Source organism: Lutra lutra, chromosome 8, assembly GCF_902655055.1.
Source record: "Lutra lutra chromosome 8, mLutLut1.2, whole genome shotgun sequence".
Lineage (NCBI taxonomy): Eukaryota > Metazoa > Chordata > Mammalia > Carnivora > Mustelidae > Lutra > Lutra lutra.
Genome location: NC_062285.1, coordinates 45671474 through 45697095, shown reverse-complemented (window position 1 = coordinate 45697095; position 25622 = coordinate 45671474). Strand labels below are relative to the sequence as shown.

At 45.5% G+C, this 25622-nt stretch overlaps 1 protein-coding gene across 1 annotated transcript in view; it reads right to left on the bottom strand.

The window, feature by feature from the left end:
* Positions 1 to 25622, bottom strand: part of PPM1H (protein phosphatase, Mg2+/Mn2+ dependent 1H) — a 260282-nt gene that overhangs the window by 60137 nt on the left and 174523 nt on the right. The window contains exon 6 of the mRNA XM_047739722.1: positions 10504 to 10622. Coding sequence (XP_047595678.1) covers positions 10504 to 10622 — 119 coding nt within the window. The remainder of the gene's footprint in view (positions 1 to 10503; positions 10623 to 25622) is intronic.

Sequence of the window (25622 nt, the reverse complement as noted above, 5' to 3'; positions counted from 1 at the left end):
TACTGCTTTTACCAGCACAAGGTGAGGAACAGAAAAAGGAATGTATTGACATGATTTCCAGTTCTTACAGAAAGAAGTGTGTTTAGTTCTTCAGCAAGGCACAGACGTAAACCCGACCCTTGCTCTGACTAATTCCTGTCTGAAGCTCAGCGGAACATGGCGGCGGGGTTCAGAGTGGTGCTGGTTCTCCCACTCTGCCATGCGGATTCCTGGGGTAAGTCCAGAACTCAGAGGCTTCCAACTAGCACCTCAGCTGAATCTGACAACGATGTCTTCCAGCCGTGGTGGCTTAGCACCGGCATGGGCTTGTCAGCTTGAAACCAGGGACACTGACTTTCTGCTCTGAAGCCTTGTGGGGAGGGAAGGAGTGGCAGAGAGAAGAAAAACACTTTATCAAGCTCTGAGGAGAGTGAATTTTAGAACTGGAGGAACGCAGGTTGGACACAGGAAAATGTTTCCTTGGCAGGGTGGTTAAGTACCTGGGAATTTGGTGAAGTGTTGTAGCACTCACTTCTCTGGAATTTCCTTAAAAATAGGATCTTATAAATAGGCTGAGGATTGGACCATATGTCCTTCTAAATATACTGTCAGCTCCATATTTCGGCCGTGCTGTGTGTCATTTTCATACTTTACAGAGGTGCAGAGCTCTTAAGGGTAGGAAAATCAGATGTTAATTCATGCCATCCTAGCACTGCATTCAAAGTTCCCCCTGCGTTGACTTAAATCTACTTCCCTAGATCACTGGATCCCTTCACTACCCACCCCAGCCCACACCCTCTGGCCTGCTTTTGCATGTCACTTACATCTGACAATCACTTGCAATGTTGTCTAGCTGATACACAGCAATACAGGACATTCCTAAGTTTAACACCCTGAAACACTTCTGTCCTGTTTGGCAAATAATGACTGTCCCAAGCCCCCACACCCACCCCCTTGCCCTTTTCTGGTGCTCTGGACCCTCCCCTGGAATCCCTCTAGTGTGGTAAATAAAGGGTTAATGCCTGGCACAGCAGGGGACTTCTGAGACAAAGAGGGGCCCTACTCCTCCCCACAGACTACCGAAACTATTTCAGGTATTACCTCTGGCTTCCACCTCCCCAACTCACATCTTGTTTTCATCCCTCTGGGTTTTCACTTGCACTGTGCCCTCTTTTCCAACTGTCCTTCCCTTTGGCCCTCAACCCTCTTAAACCCCTCTTATTTCAGCCTCCTGGTTCAAACACAGCTTTCCCCATGAAGTTTTCCCCCAGCCCAATTCCAATCCTAAAAACCCAGCCCAGCCTCGCCTGGGTGGCTCAGTGGGTTAAAGCCTCTGCCTTCGGCTCAGGTCATGATCCCAGGGACCTGGGATAGAGCCCTGCATCGGGCTCTCTGCTCCGCAGGGAGCCTGCTTCCCTTCCTCTTTCTGCTGCCTCTCTGCCTCCTTGTGATCTCTGTCTGTCAAATAAATAAATAAAATATTAAAAAAGAACAACAAACAAACAAAAAACCCCAGCCCAATTCCAATCTTTTTTTTTTTTTTTTTTTTCCCAATTCCAATCTTAAAACCACCCCCATGGAACGTCCCCACAAGGCTGTTTGTAAATAAGCTCTATATTCCGTCTTGTTATTGTTGCACAAATTCCAACAGATCTACCTGCCTCGCTCTCAAGAATGTAAGAATAGATTCACAGGTAAGGTGGTACTGCTCAGCACTTTTCCAGACAGCTGCTTCCTGGGCCAGCGGCTCATCCCTAGGAAGCAAACGCAGTCCTATCTGGCAAGGCCCCTCCTATGCGAGGGCACGCTTTGGCTTCTGAGCAGCCTGGTATCCCAGCACCCTGGCTATGGCTCAGGAGGGCTACAGGGAACCTTAAAAAGTTCAGCACCCAGGACTCAAAAACAGATGAAGAGCCGACGTATAGACCAGAAAACCCCGTAAAAACTAACAAAAAGGCCTTCAAATAAAACAGAAAACACCCTACCCATCAGTACCCAGGGGGAGAGAGGTTTCCAGATTGTGCTGAGCATGTCTCTTCCCCCAGACAACAGCCCTACCTTCTCTGTGCTCACCTGCCACAGCACCTGAGGGACAGGCCTGCCCGGTAAAAGCAGGCAGCACACCTGGACCTTCCATCCGTCTCTTGCTTCTCTAAAGTGCCATCCTTTTACTTTTTGGTTTCTAGCCTCCCACTACTTTGAGAAACAAGCAACCCTACCCCTTTTCGGTTGTGGACCTCCTGAGACAAGAATCAAACCTTGCCAACCACCTCACACCCCAGAGTATCCAATGATTACTGGGCACCTAGAGCACTTCTGACTGTGTTGAACACACATGACCATACCAGCTCATGACATCCTATTATTACTGTCATGAATCCCACCAACACGTGGGAAAACCAGAGTGACATGATTTGTCCAAGCCACACATGGGGACCCAGCCAGGAAGTCTAGCTCCACACCCCTGTTCTTAACTACAGCTCGATGTCTAACAGGCAGCAGGCAGACAATAAAGGTCTGCCATATATACAGACAAGTGCCTGTCTGCCCTGGGGGTCCTTGGTTAAAAGGACACTAGCTATTTTCACAGGGATTTATGCAAGCCCTTCCCCAGATGACAGAGAGTGAAGTCACCACCACGCAGGTCCCAAACAAGGGTCACTGGGGAAGGGGGGGAGGTACACTCTACTTAGGGGTATATGAATGGGTACCAACAAATGCTGTGACTGTTCAAAGGGTCTCAGGGGGAAAGAAAGGCTTGGCAGTAGTGTGGCCACTTTAGCCTAATGTTAGAGCAGAGAGTGTGTGCGCGAGTGGACGATCAATGGGGAATGAGCCTGGGCATCTCTCTTCTTCCTCCTCCCCATGGGCTGACAATGCCTGTCTATCTTGCCTTCTAACCATTTGTAAATACCTCAGAGCTTCCTCTGGCCTCACAGGCAGAGTGGCAGGGAGGGGGGCAGGGAGAAGGGAGTCATTTATCACTGTCAGGAGATGGGAAGCACCCAGCAGGGCAGACTCTTCCCTGCTGCTCCTGCGGCGAGATCCACAAAGCCTGAGAAGCTGCAGAACATGCGCGTCTCGAATGATCATTCATCATCTGAGAACGGACCCTCCCCATGTGAGGCTGACCTATTCGGATGTCAGCCCCGGGTTGCACTGGAACTTGGGACATGAGGACTTTCCGGGAGCCTGCTCCCTGTCCCAGCCAATGCCCATCCTGAATAATCCACAGGGTTAAAATTCTCTGCCCTTCCCTTCTCTGCAAGGTCGGATTTCCAGATTTCTTTGGGCAATCAGAGTGTGGCCGAGGTGGCCCATAATCATTAAGTTATGAAAATACAAGTTGCTGGGAGGAAATTAATACCAGGTTTAACTAGGGAAAGGCCTGCTTTCTTGTGAAGTAATTATAAAATTAAAATGTGATATTTCTCCGGTGGGTTTAAAAAGCCTCCCTGTGTGGTCTGTGGCACAACAGTAATGTCAGGATTTGCACCAAGACGGGACTGAGAAATCCTTTGGTGCTCTAACGATGCTTGCTAGTCAAGAGACACATGCAGGTAGGTTTCCAAAGATTGGGTTAAAAGTAATTAAAAACAAAGAGAGGGAAAAGGACAGGGTTTGAGATTTCCAATTACTCTTTAAAACTCAAGAGTCAAGCCGTTATAGAAAATGCAGGCTTTCCGAGTAAGATTAATAATGCTAAGCTAATTAGACTCACAGGCATGGCCAACATATAAATTCAGGCCCAAAAGAGGGACACTGTCCCTTTAAAAAGTGCCTGGGGATCAGTGGAAAAGCTAATGAGGAGTGTCAGTTGGGGCTGCTTTAATAGGTGGTCCTCCAGAGGATAAAGCCTGGGGTTTCTGTAACAGGGCTTCTGTGCTTGATTCGATAAATCAATTTATATTATATGCGGGTGCAGCTCTGGAGTTGGCTTCATAAAGCATTCTGTGGCATTTCTCAATCTGCTTATCCACTTCCCCGTCAGCCTGCCTGAATGTGTTGTCAGAGAGCACTGAAAAGAGCAGTAAAGAAGAAGATAGAAGCCCCATCTACAATATTTGTAAAACTCGACCCAGCAGCTCTCCAGACCATGCTTGGGGCTGCCTCCAGTGAGTTTCTTTCCAAAAAATGCTTGGATTATTGGTAAGAAGCCCAGTGCCATGGGGCTGTGGCTCTCATCCCCGAGCTAGGTTCCAGGCTGCAGATGGAGAACAGAGTTCACCCCAAACAGAATGGGAAGGGTTGGAAGTGAAGTTGCTTTTTCAATCAGACCCTCAGGGTCTGAAACACTCCCCCCAAAAAGCAGAAGGAAAAGCGAGAGGCATCAAAGCACCCACGGCCGGGACCAGTCCAGCAGGCAGCTGGCAGAGGATGGCTGAGGGAGGAAGACTCCTGACCGGGCAAGGGAAACGGGTCCTCTTCAGGCTTCAGGCTTGCCAGCAGGCTTGCCAAGGAGTGACCTTGGGAGATGAGCTGTCCCTACACACAGCAGCTAGGCCTCTAAAGATCTGAAAAGTGGAGCGAAGCCCATTCCCCAGTCACCTCTAAGGCGAGCAGCAGTGGGGCCAGAAGCCACATGTGGCCACGCCGTTCTACTCACGCGCCCTATGTGTGCTCAGCTGTCATTTTCTTTCCTAAATCCCTGCCATTGGGATGTTGACAGAAAGCTTCTTGCATGTCCTCTCCAACCCCCAGCTAGACCCATACCCTTACTTTATCCAGGAAGCAGGGGTCTGGGATGATGGCAATGCTCTTTACCTGCACCCCCCCATTCGCCAGCCACCAGCCACATCTAGCTACAGAGCAATTGAGATGTGGCTAGTGTGACTTGGGAAAAATTTTTAAATTTTATTTAATTTTCAGTAATATAAGTTTAAATGACCACAGGTGGCTAGTGGTTGCCGTGCTGGAGAGCACTCAGAATAGAAAAAGTATTTCCTTTGCCTTAATAAAAGTATTCCTTTGCCAGAATAGAAGATGGTGGTTGACCCCCCTCTGCTCCCAGTAGGAAAATCTCTGATTTGCTCATAATTTTAAAGGAAATACATGAGGGGAAAATGACCCTGATGTATCATCAAGTTAGAATAATAAAGAGTTAAGGCTGCAAGAAATCAGAATGAAAGGTTACCATCACTGGAATCTTTCGAATGGAATTTGTCTTTTCCAGAAGCTCTGAAAAGCAGAGCAAAGCCCATCCCCCACCAGACACAGAGGGTGGCAGCAAGGGGCCAAGGAAGCATTTTACAAATGAGAGACTAGGTGCCCAGGGTTTGCCTAAGGCTCGGAAAGCTTGGCAGAGCAAGGGCCAGTACCCATGGAGCCCATCTCCCAAAGCCGTCAACTCTGTACTAACTAAGCCAGGCCGTCTCAGGTTACGGGTCCAGGCTGTCCTCTGAAATAAGGCTGTCATAAATGTTAGAAAGGCTTTGCTTAAGGAAAGAATTCTGGTGTACTTTACTCATAACCAGAACCATCTGGAAGCAATCTTGCATTCACACGATGGACTTCTCTTCCTCTTTGGCCCTCGCTCTCTCTACAAATCCCATCAGGCGAGGAACAGCTGCTGGAGAATCTGGCTGGACGCCAGGGGTGTAGCCAGAGCCCCCTCCCACACAAATGTCCTTCTGGGCCCCGGGCTTGCCCGCCACCCCCTGCCTCCCATGGGCCTGGACACAGCGCACGACGAACACTGAACCCACATGAGAAAGCTAAATCACCAGCAGGCCCCAGAGCCGGGACCCGGTGCCACAAAGGCAGCTGTGAGAAACTGCTGTTTCAACTCAGTAACAGAGACGCTTGCCAGCAAATTACAGCCCAAGATGGCTCAGAGGGCTGCAGGTCGGGACAGAGCTCACATGGCCAGCTAGCGAGCAGCACGCAACAGCAGCTCCACACAAAGGGCCGGGGAGGAGGGGCGCAGGCTCGCCATGAGGCAAGGCCGGAATTCCAGCACCAGGACTGACGACACCAGGCAAGGAAGGTGAGGACTGGGCCATGTCAGGGACCGACCCGGTGCCAGGGGTACTGTGAAGAAAATGCCTTTGTAAATCAATCTACTGGGGAACGATCTGAGGTGGACGAAGGAGAGGTGGGAGAGCCACGGAAGAGACCGGTTTCGTTATGAAGGTGCCGGTGACAACCTTTTGTCCTCTCCACATTCTGACCTGCCAAGTTGCTCCACGGTCTCTGAGAAAGCATGAGGGTGGGAGAGAAAAGCTCCCCGTCAGGAGGAAACACACTCATCATTGATGATGAGACAAGCACCCCCCCGCACCCCCCCCCCCACCCCCAAGCTGACAGCCTCTCCCTCACCTTCCTTTCTGCCGCAGATGTGCCTCGGACAGCTGCCATGACGCCCGGAATGAGAGCAGACCATTGTCCTCAGCAGGGAGACCTGGTTCTCGGGGGCTCTTGCCCAACAAGAGCACCCCTAAATCCCACATAGACTCTTAGGGACAAGCATGAAGCCTCAAGGTTTAATGTGTCCGGCAATACGGGAGGTCAGACCAGGAACCTGCCTCAGCAGCTCCTGAAATGCTTCATTCATCCCCTCCTCTTCTTTAAAAGACTTTTGGGGAGACACTAATCCTGGTGGATAGGGGTCCCCCTGCTTAACTTCAGGTCACCGCTCCAAACGGAGTAATTAGGTCTAATCTTACCCTGAAGAAAAACGGACTGTTGCCTTGTATCAGAAAAAGCTCTAGGAGTCACAGCCCTGGGATCTAGTACTTGCTCGAACACTTTCGCACTGGTAGAAGCTGAGCAAACCACCGAATCCCTCAGAGTCTCCACCTGCTCAGCTGCAAAATGGGAACAAGGAGGAGTCCTTCAGCCACAGGCAGTCCGGTGCAGGACACGGTGTGCTCCCCCAAGTAACGCTGCTGGGGTCACGTCCCAGCTCCTCCCATCCTACTAGTGACGTAGCCTGAAACTTAGCCCCTCAGCCTCAGTTTCTGCATCTGTGAAACGTATCTGGTTCACTGTTAATGATGAGAGATCACCTAAAGCTCCTGTTGTGGTGTCTGGCCCTTAGCCGCTCCCATAACTGTCATGTAGGCCCACTTCTATCCTGATTCGTGGGAGGCTCAAGGGGGAGACAAACATGACCATCACAACTAGGAATTTACTACAAGGAATAAAGGGCTTTGAATTACTGTGAACCCTTGATTTGTAGAAGGGCTTCAGAAAAACAAGTTCACAGGCCAAGGCTAATTCTGAATCCCAAAAACACAGAAGGACATGGCAAGGACCTGTGTCCTCGAGCATGACACACACCAAACACTCACCCGACCACCTTCAACCAATTCCAACCACTTGGTAGTAATTTAAGGCGTTTGTGGGGAAAGGGCCTCAGACCTTCATCTCCCTTGCTATAGAACTCCTTTGCCAGCTTTCTCTTTCTATAGAAAGCTCAGAAACACAGCAAAATATGAGCCCCCCCCCCTTTTTTTAAGTCTACAAGATAACTGCTAGATCTGAGGTTTCTCATGAGAGGTTCAAACAGTTAAAAAAGGAATTCATTAAGGTGGAGGGAGGGAGTTTACGGGCAATGGTCTGACTTGGTTCTAAACATCCCCACTTATTTCAAGCTCTCCTTTTTCTTAAGTGTCCTCATCAGGTCAAAAGAATAGGTAGGAAGTACACAAAGATATACATAAATCTCTGCTCGGAGCCAGAGCTGGCGCCCACAGAGGCGTGGGGAACCATGCTTAAACAAGCCAGCGAACCATGTCTGACTGAAGCCATTCTCAGGCTTGGCTCTTCCGTTCCTTGGTACCTTCTGTGGAGATCCATACATTAAATACAGCTTATTTATGGACTGCTTATTTTCCTTAGGATCATGCTAACACAGTGTGTGGGTGTGTGGTGTGTGTGAGAGAGAAAGAGTGTAAGAGACTGAGTGTGCATGTGCAAAGTTGGATGTAATCTAGTCCCTGAACTTATCTACATTTTAAGAATTATAAAATACGGGTAATCTTTAGCCATTTGTCTACCAAGTGTGTTGTGACTACATAAATCTAATTGGCCTCTGGCATAGAAAGAACACACAGACAGCCTTGCCTCAAGCTTAACCTATCTCAGATGAAAGCCAGCTCCTTATTCCCCCACCCTTCCCCTCGGCCATCCACAAGGGCCGGGCCCCCTCAACTGCCGTCAATCACACCCTTTCCTTCCTTTCCTCCAATAAATAATCCCTGGCCATTCACTGGGTGTCAGGCACCAGGGGAGGCCACCCAATCCTCCTGGGGCATTACAGGCTAGCTCAAGAGACCTGTTTGAACAGCTAATTGGAATTAATGACTTACCCTTAAAATTATCTCTGGACTAAATCATCTAGATTCTTGTTTGTTTCCTTCCTTCTCTGTTTTCTGCTTCCATCCCTCTCTTCGGCCCCAGAGACTGCAGTCTTTCCTTCTTTCCTTCCTTTTTTCTTCTTTCTCTTGATTTATCTAATTAGGGGCACCCGGGTTGCTGAGTCAGTTAAGCCCCTGCCTTGGGTTCAGGTCATGATCTCCTGAGAGCATGAGCACGCCTGAGTGGGGAGAGGGGCAGAGGAAGAGCCACAGAATCCCAGCTGAGCAGGGAGCCCCATGTGAGGCTCCATCTCAGGACCCTGAGATCACGACCTGAGCTGAAATCAACAGTCAGATGCTTAACTGACTGAGCCACCCAGGTGCCCCTTCACATACATATTTCTATGCTGGTTTTCTTCTGGCTACCTAAGTATGCTTTCATCATTCTCCTTCACACTCCTTAGGACTGCCTAACTAGAACATTGCTTTCAACATTCATTCTCCTCAGAAACACATCAGCACAACCCGCAGCCTCCCACAGTAAATGTATTTCTCTGAATGGCTTCCCTTATCCTCGGCTATGTTCCCTTGATACCGACTCAGTCTGATTTCCCACAGATGCTCTCTTTTTGGCCATCTTTCTCACTGTCTTGCAGATCCATTTTTTTTTGTTTATGTGTTTGCAATCATGGGGATTCCTAAACTAGGACATCTTTCCTTCCATCATTCTAAACTCTGCAAACCCCAAACAAAACCCCACCACACTTTTCCAACTAGAGTAGCCCTCACCTTAAATTTTTCTGTGACAAGGGCTGATTTTGCTGATTCAAAACAAATGAACTTACAAAGACAACCCAGCCAGGTAAGGATAATGATTTTGGGGCACCAAAACTCCAGACCCTCAGAGCTGCAAATAGGGTGAACCCTTTCTGCAACATCCACTCATGTTTTAGAACAGGGGTAAATATTTTACGCTTTGTGGGTCATACAGTCTCTGTTCCAACTACTCAACCACCTTGTTGTAGAGTGAGGGTAGCCAAAGATCAAATGTATACAAATGAATATGATGGGACTAGAAACAATTACTTACAGAAAGGGGCCGTGGGTAGAATTTGGCTTTGGGGCCACAGTTTGCCAACCCTGCACTAGAAGAAGAGTGGATAGTGGTGAAAATCTTCTCTTTTAGATGGTAAAGGACAACTGGAAGTGCCTCAGATCAGCCCCTTATCTTCCCTAGGTGTGCATTCCCAGCCTAGGAGTACATTCCCAGCCCAGAAGTCACCACCACAAGAATTTGGGCTGTGACCATCTGTTAGGACTAATTTGGTCAATGAAGAAGAGGAAATGGAAATTACTTTTGTGCCGAGGCTGGAGATATGCCAAGGGAAGAGTCCCCTGTCTCAACCTCCTGCTTTCCTCCAGACCGGAAGGAGGGTCAGGGCTCACTACCTCGGGGCTAACAGCAAACCTTCCCCACACTTCCATATCCCAGGCCCTGCACACTCTCATTTAGTCCTTCCAGCAGTCTTATGATGCAGATGTACTTTACACCATATCTATTTTTTCATACGGAAGAAGCAGAGGAGGTCTGAGTCCGTGTTAGCCACTGACCCACTCCAGAGATGGACATGGTGTTTCCATAGGTGTGCTGTGGGAGGAAGACAACCCTCGGCCAAGACTCTCATCTCGCTGTGAATGTGAAGAAATAATGCAGATGGGTCATTACCTCCAGTCCTTACAACAACCCCTTAAGAGCAAATACTTTCCACTTTATTCTTGGAAAATTAGGCTCCCAGGGGTTCAGCGGTTTATCCAACGTTGCCTATTTAGAAAGATCATAGAGTTAGGATTCATATCCATGCTAGTCGGGCTCAGTAGGCTGTTAGCCCATTTCTTGGAGCTGCTGACCTAAAAACCAACTTAAATGAGTTTTAAAAGCCTCAAAAATGCTTGCTCATCTGAAGCGAGGAATTTTGTCAGCTTCGTGGGGTCTCGTGTCCTCAGGGAGGGCCTCGGAACAGCACTGAGGCAAACCAGCCCCGTGATCTGAGGACTGGCGTCCAGGCACCAACAGCAGAAGTGGACACAGCTCCTATCCCTTTACCACCAGCCAGGTCTCCGGCTGCACTACCTGCTCCAAACTGCATAAATGGCTTTTGACAGTGGTGATGCATCCCTCACACATACCGTGGCAGTGCCGAGGCAGAGGGAGGCGTGTTCTTACCAGCCTGTCATATTAAAGTCCCTGTAGAGCATCTTCTTTCCAAGCTCCTTTCTCTGTACTCTCCTTGGAAACTCCAAATGTGTGAACTCATTTCCCAGCAAGTGAGGCTGCATGAATGCCTAATAGCAAAAGAAAGGGGAAAAAACACACACACACACACACATATTTAGAAGAAAAAATAAGACTCGAAAATGTTTTGCAAATCAAGACAGTCCGTATTTCAAAAACAAGAAAACTGTTCTCCTATTTTAAAGGAAAGAATTAGATTTACAAAGCTACAGTTATCAGCAAATAAAAATCACCAAATTAATTTATAAAGGGATGTAACTATTTCACTATATGTGACAAATTAATTGTAATCAGAGACACGGATCACTAAAGTCAAAAGGAAAAGAAACTAAGTTTCTCCAGAAGTTCACTTTTTAATTCAATCCAAGATTGTTTCACTTGCCTGAATGGCATGTTGACACAGCAAGAAAGCTCACCCTGACTCTCCTCCTTGGCTCTCTCTGCTCTCCTACTCACACTCTTGGGGATCATGGCCTTGCCTTTGAAACCTGCATGTGAATCTCCACATGAACACAATGGCCCAAGAGAGCAGGTTGGGGCTGGATACACCAGACGGGAACTTTCTGTTGGACTCCTTCCATTTTGCTCTGCAGTAATTTGATCATGTAATTGGAAGACTATTGCAGAGCAGATGGCTTCTTCCCCTCCCCCAAATCTCTGTTCACACTACAAAAGTCTTCAGCAAACAGCCACTTAGGGAATTGCTTTGAAACAACAAACAGTCTCATTGTCACGTTCGACATTCAAATCCAGCTCTCTGAGAGATGAAATGCTCAAGTATTAACTTTCCAGCTAGAAGGCCACCATAAGCAAACTTGCATTGAAGCTTCCCCACACCACACTATACGCTTGCTTATTAGCAGTGTAGTGGAATGGATCCTTTCTCTTCCTCCCTCCCTCCCTCTCCTCTCTCTCTCTCTCTCTCAGTCTCGCAGAGAAGAGTGGGCAGAGCAAATCATGACCTGGCACTGTAGGCAAGCAAGGGATCCCTGCCACAGGACAGATGGTCATGTCTTCAGTTTACTGGCAATAGGCATCTCCCACAGCCTCTTTCCCAAGACATGAAACAGGCAGATCTCCTAATGATTCTCATGGCAGTCTGGAGGTTCAGCTGGATGTTGGTCATCCCAGGCTAAGCCTATCAGGAATCAAAGGCAACAAGCTGAATTGTCACTGGGTTGGCTAGACTGGACCAGATAATGGAATTCTGAGCAGGCTTGGAGACATGGCAGAACAGTACTGACAAGAGGAAGGGTCTTTACTGTCCGCTGTAGCCCCCAAAGTTCCGGGGTCTGGCAGGAATTCTACACCATCTCTGAGGGGCTCTACATCAACCTCTGCTGGGGATGAGGGCTGGGCTGCTGATGAATATCAAGAACACTTAAACACTGAGTTTGACAAAGAGGTTCCTTGGGAAGGAAGGAAGGGAGGAAGAAAGGGAGGGAGGGAGGAAACTAATACTTCACAGGGCAGGTCAGTGGTGTGGGCTTTGGGGGACACAGACTTGGGTTTGAATCGAAGTTCTGCATTTAATAGTTATTATTATTAGTTGGTGATTAAGCTTCTGGAGCCTCAGTTTCTTACTCTCTCCTAAAGTAACTCTGTATTTATCTCACATGTTTAATAATTAAATGAATGCACTTACCATAGTCATTTCTGCTCATAAAAAAAAATGACTATATCCTTCTCATGGTGCCTGAGCCCTATTACATCCTAACTATGACACGTGCTTTGTGAGCTCTCATGTCACACTGCCAACAGCCTTTCAGGGGGGACTGGCTACAGAACCTACGGGTCCCAATGTGAAATGAAAATATGGAACTTCTGTTCAAGATTAAAGATTTCTAGACAGCAAGGGCAGACCACTAAATCATGTGCAAGGCCCTGTGCAGACGCATGAGTCACACACCCAGGAAGCCAGCTGTCCCGACTAAAGGAGCAGAGGCATAAACCATCAATGAATAGCAGTATCTACTATGCACACTTTGTCATCCCCTAGAACTGTGGGACCCCATCAGCATGACATTCTTCTCCCCACCCCACCCCCCCAAGTTGTTCAAACACTGACTTAGGGGCTACGAAATACCAGCCACTCCGTACGCCTGTTACTACATCAACAACCATACAAATCACGTGCCAGAGACTCAAGTTACAGATGGGGAATGAAGACCCAGAGAACTTGAGACACACTGCCCAAGGTGATCAGCCAGGGCTGAGTGGTTTTTAACACCACGTCCGTAACACCCATTCCAACCCTTCAACCTGCACATGCATTTACAAAAAACAAAAAGTGGGAAAAAGCCTGCGGCCCTGTTGCTCCTGGACCATGCAAAGTCTGAATCGTCAATGGGTACCTGTGAAGATCCAGTTAACAAAAAATGACAGATTGCACACAGCTTGGCTGTAAGGATGCTCCTGAAGTAGCCAGAAGAAATCCTTTAATAATACGAGCGATGAAATAAATGAGTAAAAATCCATACAAAGGAATGCTGTGGTATCATTTATTTTGACAATACAGAGAATACATAATGACATGGAAAGAGGAGATGTATTTGCAAAAAGCACATTATCAAACAATGTATGTCAGTGAGAGTGTGTGTGTGTGTGTGTGTGTGTGTGTACACAAGCTTATGGAAGTGGAATCATATGTACACAGATCCATATAAGACACAGATGTACATACAAGTGAACGCGCGTATAGCAATACAGGTAAATGCCACACATGTATATTATTAACAAGCAGGTTAGGATCCAAAGGCCTTTTCTAAGTACATTTCTTCACAGACTCAAGTGACCAAAAGGGGTCAGTGTGCAGCATCCCAGGTACCTGGCCCCCTTACCAGGAGGCTGAGTGTCCCTTGGATGGTGCTGGAACCAGGTACTCTCACACCCTTTCTGCTAGTACACATTGGCCTGGGCAGTGGTAAGGGGAAGACCTGCTGAGGGAGATGCCTGCAAAGGAGCTGGGAAGTCCTGAGCAGCCCACTCTCTGCACGGGCCACCTCAACTCTCCCTATGAGGATGAGCCAGCTAGGATGTATCTAGGATGTACCTAGGACATGTATTTACTATTTTTAAAATTCACCATCCATATCCTAATCGTGGGCTCCTTCTTACCAGCAATTTCAGTACTCACTATCATTGGTATTTGTCACACCCGACGGGAGTTACTGGTGTTAAGGAAAAAACAACTCAAGAAGTAAGTACAGTAGAGCAAATAGGTGGTTAATTCATGAAAAATGAGATGCTATAGTACAATGGCGCACATACCTGTAGGTTTTCAGAGGAAAACATACTTCTGCGCCTTTGGGTGTATCTTTTTCTGAGGTGCTCATGGGAGTTTTTGTACTTCGTCGTAGGTGGGCTGTTACGTTGAAATACCACAGACTGGGTGTTTAAACACTCTGTCTCCCAGCTCTGGAGGCTGGGAAGTCCAAGATCAAGGTGGCAGCAGATTCACTGCGAGGCTGGCAGACCCACCTCACTGTGCCTCTTGCCAGCTTTCCTCTGTCTCTCTTGGGAGAGACACCGAGATCCCTAGAGTCTCTTCTTCTCAGGACATTTATCCTATCTGATGAAGGTCCTACTCTTACGATCTCATATAATCTTAATTCCCTCTGTAAAGGTCCTATCTTCAAATTATCACTCCAGGGGGTAGGGCTTCAACATAAATTTTTTGGGGACAGCAGCTTAAACAGTCTATCACACATGGTCCTCTATGAACACATCTGTGTAAGTACATACTCACAGTCATCTAAATGCAAAATGTTATCTGACAGCTTTCTTTTTAACTTACCTGTATTTATAACCATTTCTACTATTGAACATGGATTATTATTAAAGAAAACCCTAAAAATCATTATTTTTTAATTTTTACTTATTTTTAATAAAGTTTTTGTTTTAATTCCAGTATTATTAACTTAGTGTTATTTAGTTTCACCTGAAACACAATACAGTGATCCAAAAGTTCCACACATTACCCAGGACTCATGATAAGTGCACTTTTTTTTTTTTTAAGATTTTATTTATTTGACAGACAGAGATCACAGGTAGGCAGAGAGGCAGGCAGAGAGAGAGGAAGGGGAGCAGGTTCCCTGCTGAGCAGAGAGACCGATGTGGGGCTCGATCCCAGGACCCTGAGATCATGACCTGAGCCAAAGGCAGAGGCTTTAACCCACTGAGCCACCCAGGTGCCCCGATAAGTGCACTTCTTAACCCCCTACCCACTTCCCCTCTGGTAACCATCAGTTTATTCTCTATAGTGAGGTGGCTATTTCTTAGTTTGTTTCTCTTTTTCCTTTGCTCATTTGTTTAAATTCTTAGCATAATACTTTCTAAGTATTCATCCATGTCACTGAAAATGGCAAGATTTCATTCTTTTTTTACGGCTCAATAATATTCATGTGTGTATGTGTATCACATTTTCTTATCCATTCATCTATCGATGGACACTTGGGCTGCTTCCATAACTTGACTATTATAAATAATGCTCCTACAAACAGAGGTGCATGTATTCCTCTAAATTAGTATTCTTGTATTCTTTGGATAAATACCTAGTAGCGAAATTACTGAATCATAGGGTATTCCTATTTTTAACTTTTTGAGGAACCTCCATATTATTTTCCATAGTAGCTGCCCAGTCAGCATTCCCACCAACAGTGGAAGAGCATTCCTCGCCAACACTTGTTGTTCCTTGTGTTGCTGATTTTAGCCATTCTGACAGGTGTGAGATGACATCTCATCATAGTTTTGACTTGCACTTCCCTGATGATGAGTGATGTTGAGCATCTTTTCATTTGTCTGTTGGTGATCTGTGTGTCTTCTTTGGAGAAAATGTATATTTATGTCTTCTGCCCATTTTAAAATTAGATTATTTGTTTTTTGGGTGCTGAGTTGTGGAAGTTCTTTATATATTTTGAATACCAATCCTTTATTGGATACACCATTTGCAAATATCTTCTCCCATTCTGTACTGTGCCTTTTTATTGACTGTTTCCTTCACTGTGCAGCTTTTTATTTTGATGTAATCCCAATATGAGAACCCAGTTTTTAAAGTAAGTTTTAGAAAATCATTGAGAGGAGCTTCACTGCCCCTTGTTATTCCAATAATTTGAGGGAAAGCTAATGTCACTGGGAAGGACCAACCAGGCTTGAATTCAGGGGACGCCAAAGCCCACTGCTTCCCAACAGCCCAGCACACAGACATTCTATTCTCAGAAGCAGAGTGGACCACAACTAGGCAACTCAGAAACAACTTCTCAGAGGCTACGCAGCATTCAAGCAACACAACTCTTTAGTGTTACTTGGCTAGAGCCGGCCTGTCCCACCAGGAGCATCACTCATGTCAGCGTTCTGGAATCTTGAGCCTCAAAAGTGATTTTACTTTGAATTCAATACAAGCAACATGCCCGAACTCTACATACTGTAAAATGTGGGTGTAAGAACTTGTTAGGTTCCTCTCAGCAATAAAGTCCAATGGTATCTTGACTCCAAACTTTTAAGACTTTTGGATGATTTTAGAATGTTTTGCTCGACTGCTCATATCTGGGCAGTTCATAAATAGGTATACAAGACTACTGTCCTTTCCCAAGGCACGTTTCATAGGGATGCTGGCCTATGAAAAATGTGGGCCTTAACGGGATAAAACTCTAAGACAGGGGAGCCCGAACACATTAAGATCCCTACAAAATAAAAATTCCAGACACTCTCCTAAATGGTCCTTGTTTTTCTCACATGCTGGATATATTTTAGCTCGTTCTCTATAATGACAATATTTGGGCATATGTATGTTAGAACATCTGCACTGTGATGAAAATAATACCAGCCACACTTAAGTATGCTCATTATTTTCAAACCTTAGCTATAGGCCAGGGCCTAGCATAGCACCTAACACAGTAAAGACTCCAAGTAAGCATCTGCTGGAAGAACAAATACGAGACATTCTGACCTGCTTTACACAACTACATTTGGTAATTAAACTTTGTAAAATAATAGAGTATAGCTTTCAATTTTTTGAAAAACTTAAAACTCAAGTCCATGGCACATAAAAACAATCTTGGACACATATTACTGTATTCTGGACTTAGTTAACTTTTTATAATTTGATAGATACCTTCCTATAAAACCACATGTGTGTGGGTGCAGTTACACCATTTAAAACCTCATGGTATTTCACATTCCTAAGAATATCCAAACAATGTCATCTCTCTTCTCTACTTAATAGGCTTGCTGACTAGAAACCAAGAGACATATTTTATACTAAAATCCAGTTTAAAGTGTGCTGGCCTGTTTCATGTTTAAAAAAAAAAAAAAAAGATCACTCTTTGTACCTCCATTTTTATCCTAAACTTTGAGACTCTCCCATAAGGAAGCATAACAGAATGTTCCTAACTGAGGGGTGGGGCCACAAATGACCCCTGGAAAGAAAGCTTGGTAACCACTGCCCCTACCAAACCAAAGACAGGCTGCCAGGAGACCTTTAGGGAGTCTGGAGAGTGCAGGTTTGCTAGAAAGAGGGTAGGACCTATCCTTGCCACCTAGTGTCTGTACAGCTGATGATAATAAACTTCCAGACATGGTTATGTTTGTCCAGGGACAAGACGGTCAGCTCATCTAGGGAAACAATCCTAGAGTAACCTGCTGTGCCAAGAGGCAGCAGGATACCAGAGACGGGGAAGGAGGATCAGATGCCTTCTGGCTGCTTTGCTCTCTAGTTCTGGGCAGAAACTAGCTGCAAGGGGACAGAAGTAAGCACTTACTGTGAACAAACACAACCACCCCATCCCAGTGAGAATCTGAGTCACAAAGGGATTCAGGAGGGGACAAGCCTGAAAAAGAGATGCCTTCCAGGGACGCCTGGGTGGCTCAGTTGGTTAAGCAGCTGCCTTCGGCTCGGGTCGTGATCCCAGCGTCCTGGGATCGAGTCCCACATTGGGCTCCTTGCTCATCAGGGAGCCTGCTTCTCCCTCTGTCTCTGCCTGCCATTCTGTCTGCCTGTGCTTGCTCTCTCTCCCTCTCTCTCTCTCTGACAAATAAATAAATAAATAAAATCTTAAAAAAAAAAAAAAGATGCCTTCCAGAATCTTCTAGGAAGCCTCCCATTAGAGCAAAGTAGATGAGAAACCTGAACCCAGGTCTGTCTCACTCTGGAACACATGGATCTGAGCTCCACCTTCCCAGACTGCTGGAGAGCTTTGCACACCTTGGCAAGATAGGGTGGACACAGGAAGGAGAAGTGGGACCCAGAAGTAGAGAGTGATATGTATGGAATGGTGACAGGAGGAGACAGAGCACCAGGCTTCCCGCAGACACTGAGATGGTGGGTCCTGAGGCGACTCAAAATTGCATACTGGGAAACACAAAATGCTTACTCCTTTTAATAAAAGTTCCTTCTGCTGTTCTGTGGTCATCTTGCCAGTGAGTAGTGCCAGCTAGAGAGAGGATTAACCCAGGTTTGGGGGTACCCAGCCGAAGGAATGCATGCGACTGACACGTGAACTCCCCCATGTGCCAGGTGTCGGGGGCTAGGGATTCAAAGAATAACAAAAAAAGGAGGTCCCTTTATTCAGAGCTCGCACGAGTTGGGGAGACTGAAGAAGGCTCTTGGGTGGAACGGAGATATCCCCAGGGCTAAGGGATAAAGAGTGGGGCACTCACTGGATGGGTCAGAAAGAATCTGAAAAGCATCTGAAAAGCTGGTCACTGAAGGTGTTTGGGGCCAGAGTAGCAAGAGGAGAGGTGAGGAAGTGCGAAGCAGCATGGTGAGTGGAGGGGCTTTTGAAGCTGCTTTTAGGAAAGAACAGAGATGAGGCAGAAGGGTGCCTTTCTTGGGGACCCATCTAGCTGCTTCTCCATGGGCTCCTGCAGAGCCCCGAAGAAGGCCTCTCCCACAAAGAGTAATAACCAGTTCAATAAAGTGGTAGTATTTTTTGTAAAAAAAAAAAAAAAAACAACCTTTTCGAGCAGGAATAATATATACACAGTAAAGTTACTATATCGTATGTATATGGGCCCACGTATTTTCACAAATTGGCCACGCTCATGTAATTGGCATCTAGATCAAGAAACATGTTAGCAGCACCTGGGGTCAGGACCCCATCCAACCATTGCTCTCCCTAGCACCATCCCAACCTGTGGGTTGGGTCTGCTTCTTTGTACACTTATTATGGAATCCTATACACTGCCCCCGGTGCTGGGTGTTAAGTCTGTGTGATTCATCCACACTGTTGCATGTAATTAAAATGTGTTCATTCTCAGTACTGCGTGGCATTCCAGGCCATGACTCTGGCTGACAAGTGTCTTATGCATTCTGCTTTCCAGGGACATGCGGATAGTTTCCAGTCTGTGCTACTACAACCCATGCTGCCGTGCACATTCTAGTTTGGTGAACATTTGTGTACCCTCTGGTTAGGTGCCTACCTTGGAGTAGAACTGCTGAGCCAAACCCTTTTTCAAAGTAGTTGTTCCAATTTCCACTCCCATTGGCAAGATATGGAAGGTAAAAACACTCATATGTTCAACGAGAGGGCAGATTCCATAGCAGGAAATAGTTGGCGAAGTCCTCTTACTAGAAAACTTTTACAGGAGCTAATTTGTTAAATGGTCGGACCTCTCAGTATTTGAAAGGAAGTTGCCAAAATGAGGATTTTCAGTGTTTAACACAAATCTTAAGACCAAAAAAAACACAACAAAACAAAAAAACCCCACAACTCACCCCTGAATAATCTCTCCTCTTTCTTGCCCATAGAAAGGAAAAAACCTTGTCAGATTTTATGATGGGAAGACTGGAAGCCTTACATTTCAGGGTGATTTACCATGACAGAAAGTCTAAGGTCACAAATGCAATGAAATTAATAACATCAGCCAAGCCACTGATGGTCACACTACTGACCAAATGAGACGGCGATCCCAGAGCCAAGGCTGGCTGCCTGATTTACAGTGCAGAGATAGAATATTTTGGTTTGGGTTAAACAAAAATGAAGGGAAAATGTTAATGGCTGAGATCTAAATATGTATGCGTTGGAGTCTTTCATAAAGATTCTCTGTCTTTTTTTTTTTTTTTTTAAGATTCTCTGCCTTAATTTATCCTTAAAAATCCCAAAGTAACAAGAACCAAGCTTATGTATATATGCCATTATGAAACTGAATATTGATAAAATTCTGTCTGGCTACATGGATGTCAAGAAAGATTCACATTTAAATTTCTACATGGGACTGTACTGATCAACCAGAGAAAAGCGTGCCCCTAAAATAACTCTAAAATTGTAAAATTTATAGCTTACGCTAAAGGAACCACATGGAAACTGGTATGCAAATGGATATATTAAACAAAATTGCCTAGATTTGTCAACTCTGCAACAGTTTAATGTATAGAATAAGGGGTAAAAAGTATGCATTTACATAAAACATATGAAGTTTCCATATTCATATGCTTAATGCTTTTTTCCTCCCAAGTAAAAATCTGGGAAAGGAATTCATTGGAAGACAGAACAACTCATGTCAGCAAAAAGAATGTGCCTGCATATCTTCAATCCCTCTGCATATGCAAATGGAATTTATAAATTTTATAAAAGGCCACAGAAGTAGTCCCGAAGGCAGGACGGCCATACAAAAGTTGTCATATACAGTTAGACGTGAAGCAAAGAGATTTTATTTTGTCTCTGATCTAGGCACTGTTGTAAGCACACTATAAATATTAACTCATTAGTCATCATCCCGTCATGGGAGGAGTCCATAATTACCGGATTTCACAGATGAAGCAACTGGAGAAGAGAAAACTGTATACACAGCTAACGTTTGTCTTGGTAAACCTCCGTGAATGCTGTCTACCTCTTTCAGAACCGTATTTAATTTTAACATTTTTAAAGGATGCACTACACGATCTTGCTTCTTTACACTCAGATCAATTTTTAAGGGACCCTATGGACAGATGGCTCTGGCTTTATGTGCCCACTTTTTCTTCACAATGTTGCAAGGGACAGGGGTTTCAGAGAGTCTAAAGATTTTATGAGTGTAGCAACTGTGAAGAAAGACTGAGCTTTTTTACAGAATAAAAGTAGTTAGGAATACATTCTCGTGGTTACTTTGTTTAGCTGTGCGGAATTCATTTTCTTAGTTCTGCTCCGGGTGTTTAGAATACCTCAACACCAAGCCTCTGACCCCTCCCAACCTGGAATACACAAAACATCCATTTATATTCATTTTCAAAATCAAGGCTCTGGGGGTACCTGTGTGGCTCAGTCGGTTGGGCATCTGCCTTTGGCTCAGGTCATGATCTCAGGGTCCTGGGATTGAGCCCTGCGTCGGGCTCTCTGCTCAGCAGGGAGCCTGCTCCCCCACCCTCTCTCTGCCTGCCTCTCTGCCTACTTGTGAACTCTCTCTCCCTCTGTCAAATAAATAAATAAAATATTAAAAAAAAAAGAAAGAAAGAAAGAAAGAAAAAGGCCAGCCGTTTTTTAACTGCCGTATTTCAATTAGAAATTCTGAAACTCACAGGCAGTTTTGCGAGAAAGGTTTAAAGGGGAAAAAAAAAGAGAGAGGATTGGAGCGGATTTTTCCATGACTCAGTCATCAAGGGAAGCACAGTGATGGTGAAGTTGCCGCCCTATGACTAAAGGCCTCCCAGGCTCAACCTGCTCTTGAGACTAAATGGTATGGTGGGGGTGGTGGGTCAGTCACTTTTATACACTAGCACACTTGACACTCCCCCACATTACAGTATCCTGTTTTAAAAAGCAGGTTAAGGAATATACTTTTGGGAGATCACTCTTGAGCACGAAAAATCCCAAAAAGCCAAGAGGAGCAGCACTGTCCACCTTGAAAGCTTTCCAAACCCAACACCAGGGAAACGGCACGCAAACAGAATCGGACTCGGTGGAGAAGGCTGGGGGTAGTTCCAAGGACACCCAAGAAATCACCTCGGATAATGTTGCACTTGTACGTATCAAATGTGTATTTGAAACCCACTTTCATCTCTTCTGTACATTGCCCTTGATGAAAAACAGCTGCAGACTTGGATTATCTACAAGGACAGAAGTGCATTATTTGAAGGTTTGATGATACCAGCACATCTTAATGTAATCAAATCAGAGTTTATAAATATATCTAGGCAGAATGGAAGGGAAGCCATCACTCTCACACCTCGGGGCTCCAGAGGTCCCCCTGAGGGAGATCCATCTCTGGCTGTCACCTGAAGCAAAGGTTTTCTGTAGGCAGCATCAAAGCAGTAAATTCCGCCGAGACACAACCATGACCAGACTGCCTTCCCTCCCATCTGTGCCCTGACCCCATCCAAACATTCCATTTAGCTTGGTGGACCTCCTTAAATATTTTACTTCAATCATCCTAGAAACATTAAAAAAAAAAAAAAAAGGCACAGCGACAGAAGAGCGAGGCTTACTCATGACTGTAGGACAGCAGCTTTCCCTGGCTGCTGGGACAGAAGTTCACAGCCCCTGACCCCTTCTCCACACACCTGCCACATTCCGTGTGAACACGTCAAACCCTCAAGCCTGCTTGATTAATCACCCTGCCCAAGAATCTATGAAACAAAATTCACATTACGGGAGAGCAGCACGAAGGGCCCTCCTGAGGTCAGGACGCAAGACCAAACAAAACTAACATGCCTGCCACATCCATCATCTTGTAATCTGCTTCCAGTTCTGTAATCCCCAAACGTCCAGACTGTGCCTACCAAGAACATTCCTCTTCGATGTGGATCAAAACAGCTCACGTACAATGAGCTCTGAATCTTCACCGCCTCCAAGAAAACCATTAACCATTTCTACACATCGAACTGCAGACACATGCTCAAGTCAAGTCTCCAGGGACCCAGAAGCTTTAATGATTTTATCATAAATGTTTCCTCACACATCATAAAAAGAAAATTTAATTTGACCTAAGAATAAGGAGTACATTGTTAACTTTCCAGGGATGTACTAACTCGTTTAGATCACGTAAAGAATACTACAATCCCCATTACACTAAAGTGTTTCATAATTAGTTCAAGGGAACTGATCTTCCAAGAAAAAAATGAACTGGTAGGATTAGATGCACTTAAAATGATTACAATATATACTGTGCTTTATATTACCATGGAATTACTTTTCATTTTGATTTCAGAACCTACAGTGAATATTTCAAGGGAGGTGTCCTTCAGGGACATTGTGTGATCACAAAGCTGTGTCTGGGCTGGGCTGAGAGAAGTTATCACACTACTGTTTTCCTCTCATAACTGATATTATTTTTATTTTTTTAAAAGATTTTATTTATTTATTTGGCAGATAGAGAGACAGTGAGAGAGGGAACACAAGCAGGGGGGAGTGGGAGAGAGAGAAGCAGGCTTCCCACTGAACAGGGAGCCTGATGCAGGGCTTGACCCCAGGACCCTGGGATCATGACACGTGCTGAAGGCAGACGCTTAACGACTGAGCCACCCAGGCACCCCTTGATATTATTTTTAACACTTTATACTATAAACCCCCTAATTCTCTCAAAATTTCACTTAAAAACAAAAACAAAAACAAAAGATTTGCATCACAGATCATCTGACTGCAGTTACTGGATTTGTTCAATTTGAAGCATACATTTCTAGACTCCTGACAGAATGGGAAGTTGGACAGCCAGGATATTTTACGTTCTGGTCATTTACAGTTCTGTTGTTTGGGGAGAATAGTTATAAACCAGAGAAATGTGAATGATTTTAGAAGAAAGGATGAAAAAGAACGGGGACGGCTTTCTTACCTTTTAGAAATTCAGCAATTGGGCTCAGTTCTGTGGGCTAAGAGCGTACACAGTGTCTGAGTGACATAAAAATACACGTTCATCTTTAGGAACATAAGGAGTGATTCTTAAATTAAAAAAATAAGGGAAAGAATCATTGTGGCTTGCAGGCCAGTAGGATTTGAAGTGGCAAGACTGATTCATCAAATAATAATCAAATGAGGACTCTGCACAAAAGAATTCTACATGTAGTTTTCACTTAGTCTTTAAACCTGTCTTCTAAGGCTTTCTATGTCTGTTACTGGTGATAAAGCTGTGGATCAGGGAAGGGCCTTGTTGAAATCACAGACACAGTCACACGACAAAGCTGAGATTGGAAGAAACAACATCTCATTGCAAGGATCAAAAAATATACCACCAGGGGCACCTGGGTGGCTCAGTGAGTTAAGCCTCTGCCTTCGGCTCAGGTCATGATCCCGGGGTCCTGGGACTGAGCTCCCGCATCAGGCTCTCTGCTCAGCAGGGAGCCTGCTTCCCTTCCTCTCTCCCTGCCTGCCTCTCTGCCTACCTGTGATCTCTGTCTGGCAATTAAATAAATAAGTAAATCTTTATATAAAAAGAAAAAATATATATATATACCACCAATATTAGGAATCTGATGAATGTCAGCATTCCCATCCCTCCTTAAAGGTTAACACTTTTTTTTTTAAAGATTTTTTATTTATTTATTTGACAGAGAGATCACAAGCAGGCAGAGAGGCAGGCAGAGAGAGAGGAGGAAGCAGGATCCCTGCTGAGCAGAGAGCCTGATGCGGGGCTCGATCCCAGGACTCTGAGATCATGACCTGAGCCGAAGGCAGCGGCTTAACCCACTGAGCCACCCAGGCGCCCCAAAAGTTAACATTTTGAACTCTCTGTACCGTTCTTGTAACATGAAGACATGAAATCGCTGCAAAACAAAAAAAAAAAGTCAACCTGCTGTTTCCCATTGGCTTCAGCAGGAAAACAGGACACAGTTTTCATGAAAGGGCAAGGAGGTGATGAAGACAGTGTACTTGAGGCATGGCCAGGCAAAGGGCTGTGACAAGTATCAGGGGAAGGAGGAGGCGAGAGTACTGTGTGGTAATGATCCAGAAGTCAATACAGATATTGGTTCTTTCTTCCCTTTATTCAATGAATCCTGGTTCAGTATCTCTTCCATGCGGGGTACAACATGAAGTGACAAAGGCAAGAAGCCTGCCCTCCAGGACTCAGTCGGGAAGGGGAAAGAGGGATGGCAACCAGCAATACAATAGCATGGGGCTTCTGTGGGGGTACTTCCAGGGCACGAGCACGGGGGACTGACACCCACCCCTAGGAGAGGGAGAGGAAGCTTCCTAGAGGATGTGACATTTATGCTGGGGTCTCAAAGCATGAAGAGCAGTTTCCCTGGCAGAGGACAGGGGAAGGCTACCCAGGAAGGGCATATGTCCAAAGGCATGCAGGTTGGGGAGATCAAGGTGTGGCCCAGAAATGGAAGGTGGTTCTCTGCCTACAGCCCGAGACACATGGTGGCATTGGTAGAGGCAGCAGAGAAACGATGGAGAGGTGGATGGAGACCATGATTCTGGGTCTACAGAGTGTGGTCCGCATTCTGTACACGATGAGGAGCCAAAAGGATTTTAGGCAGGGGAGTGACACAGTTCATGATCAGCTCACTGGGGTGGCTTTGTGGAAGATGGATTGGGGAAAGCCAGCAACTCGCTGACTTGGCACGGTAATGAGGATATTTTGCGGCTGCCGCACGGTCCCTTCCCCCACCCAGACTGCCAAAGAGAATGAGCGTTCTGAAGCCTGGGCTTCCCCGGAGTGGCTACAAGTTTATTTGTTTGAAAAAAAAAAAACAACAGGAAGGTTAGAGAACAATAGTTGGTGAAAGAGAGAAATGAATGTTTTTATATTGGGTTTGAATTCCTGCTGTCATTATGTACCAGACCAACACAGCTTAGATATTGAGTAAAACAAACTAGACAAGGAAGCTAAGGGAACATGCACAGCCCTTTCTAAACTGGTCAAAGTGATCAAGCATGGACGTTCACACACGCCAAAATGCAAAGACATGAAGCTAAGGGAACATGCACAGCCCTTTCTAAACTGGTCAAAGTGATCAAACCTGGACTGTTCACACACGCCAAAATGCAAAGACATGAGCAAAGTCCTTCTTGAGTAGCCAGGATCAATTTTGTCCTAAGAGCAGAGGATCACTACCTTAGCTGTGCTGTCTAAAAAGGAAGCCAGTTGGTAAGAAAAAAGATGTCATCCATAGGACGAATAATCATGCTGTCAGTCCC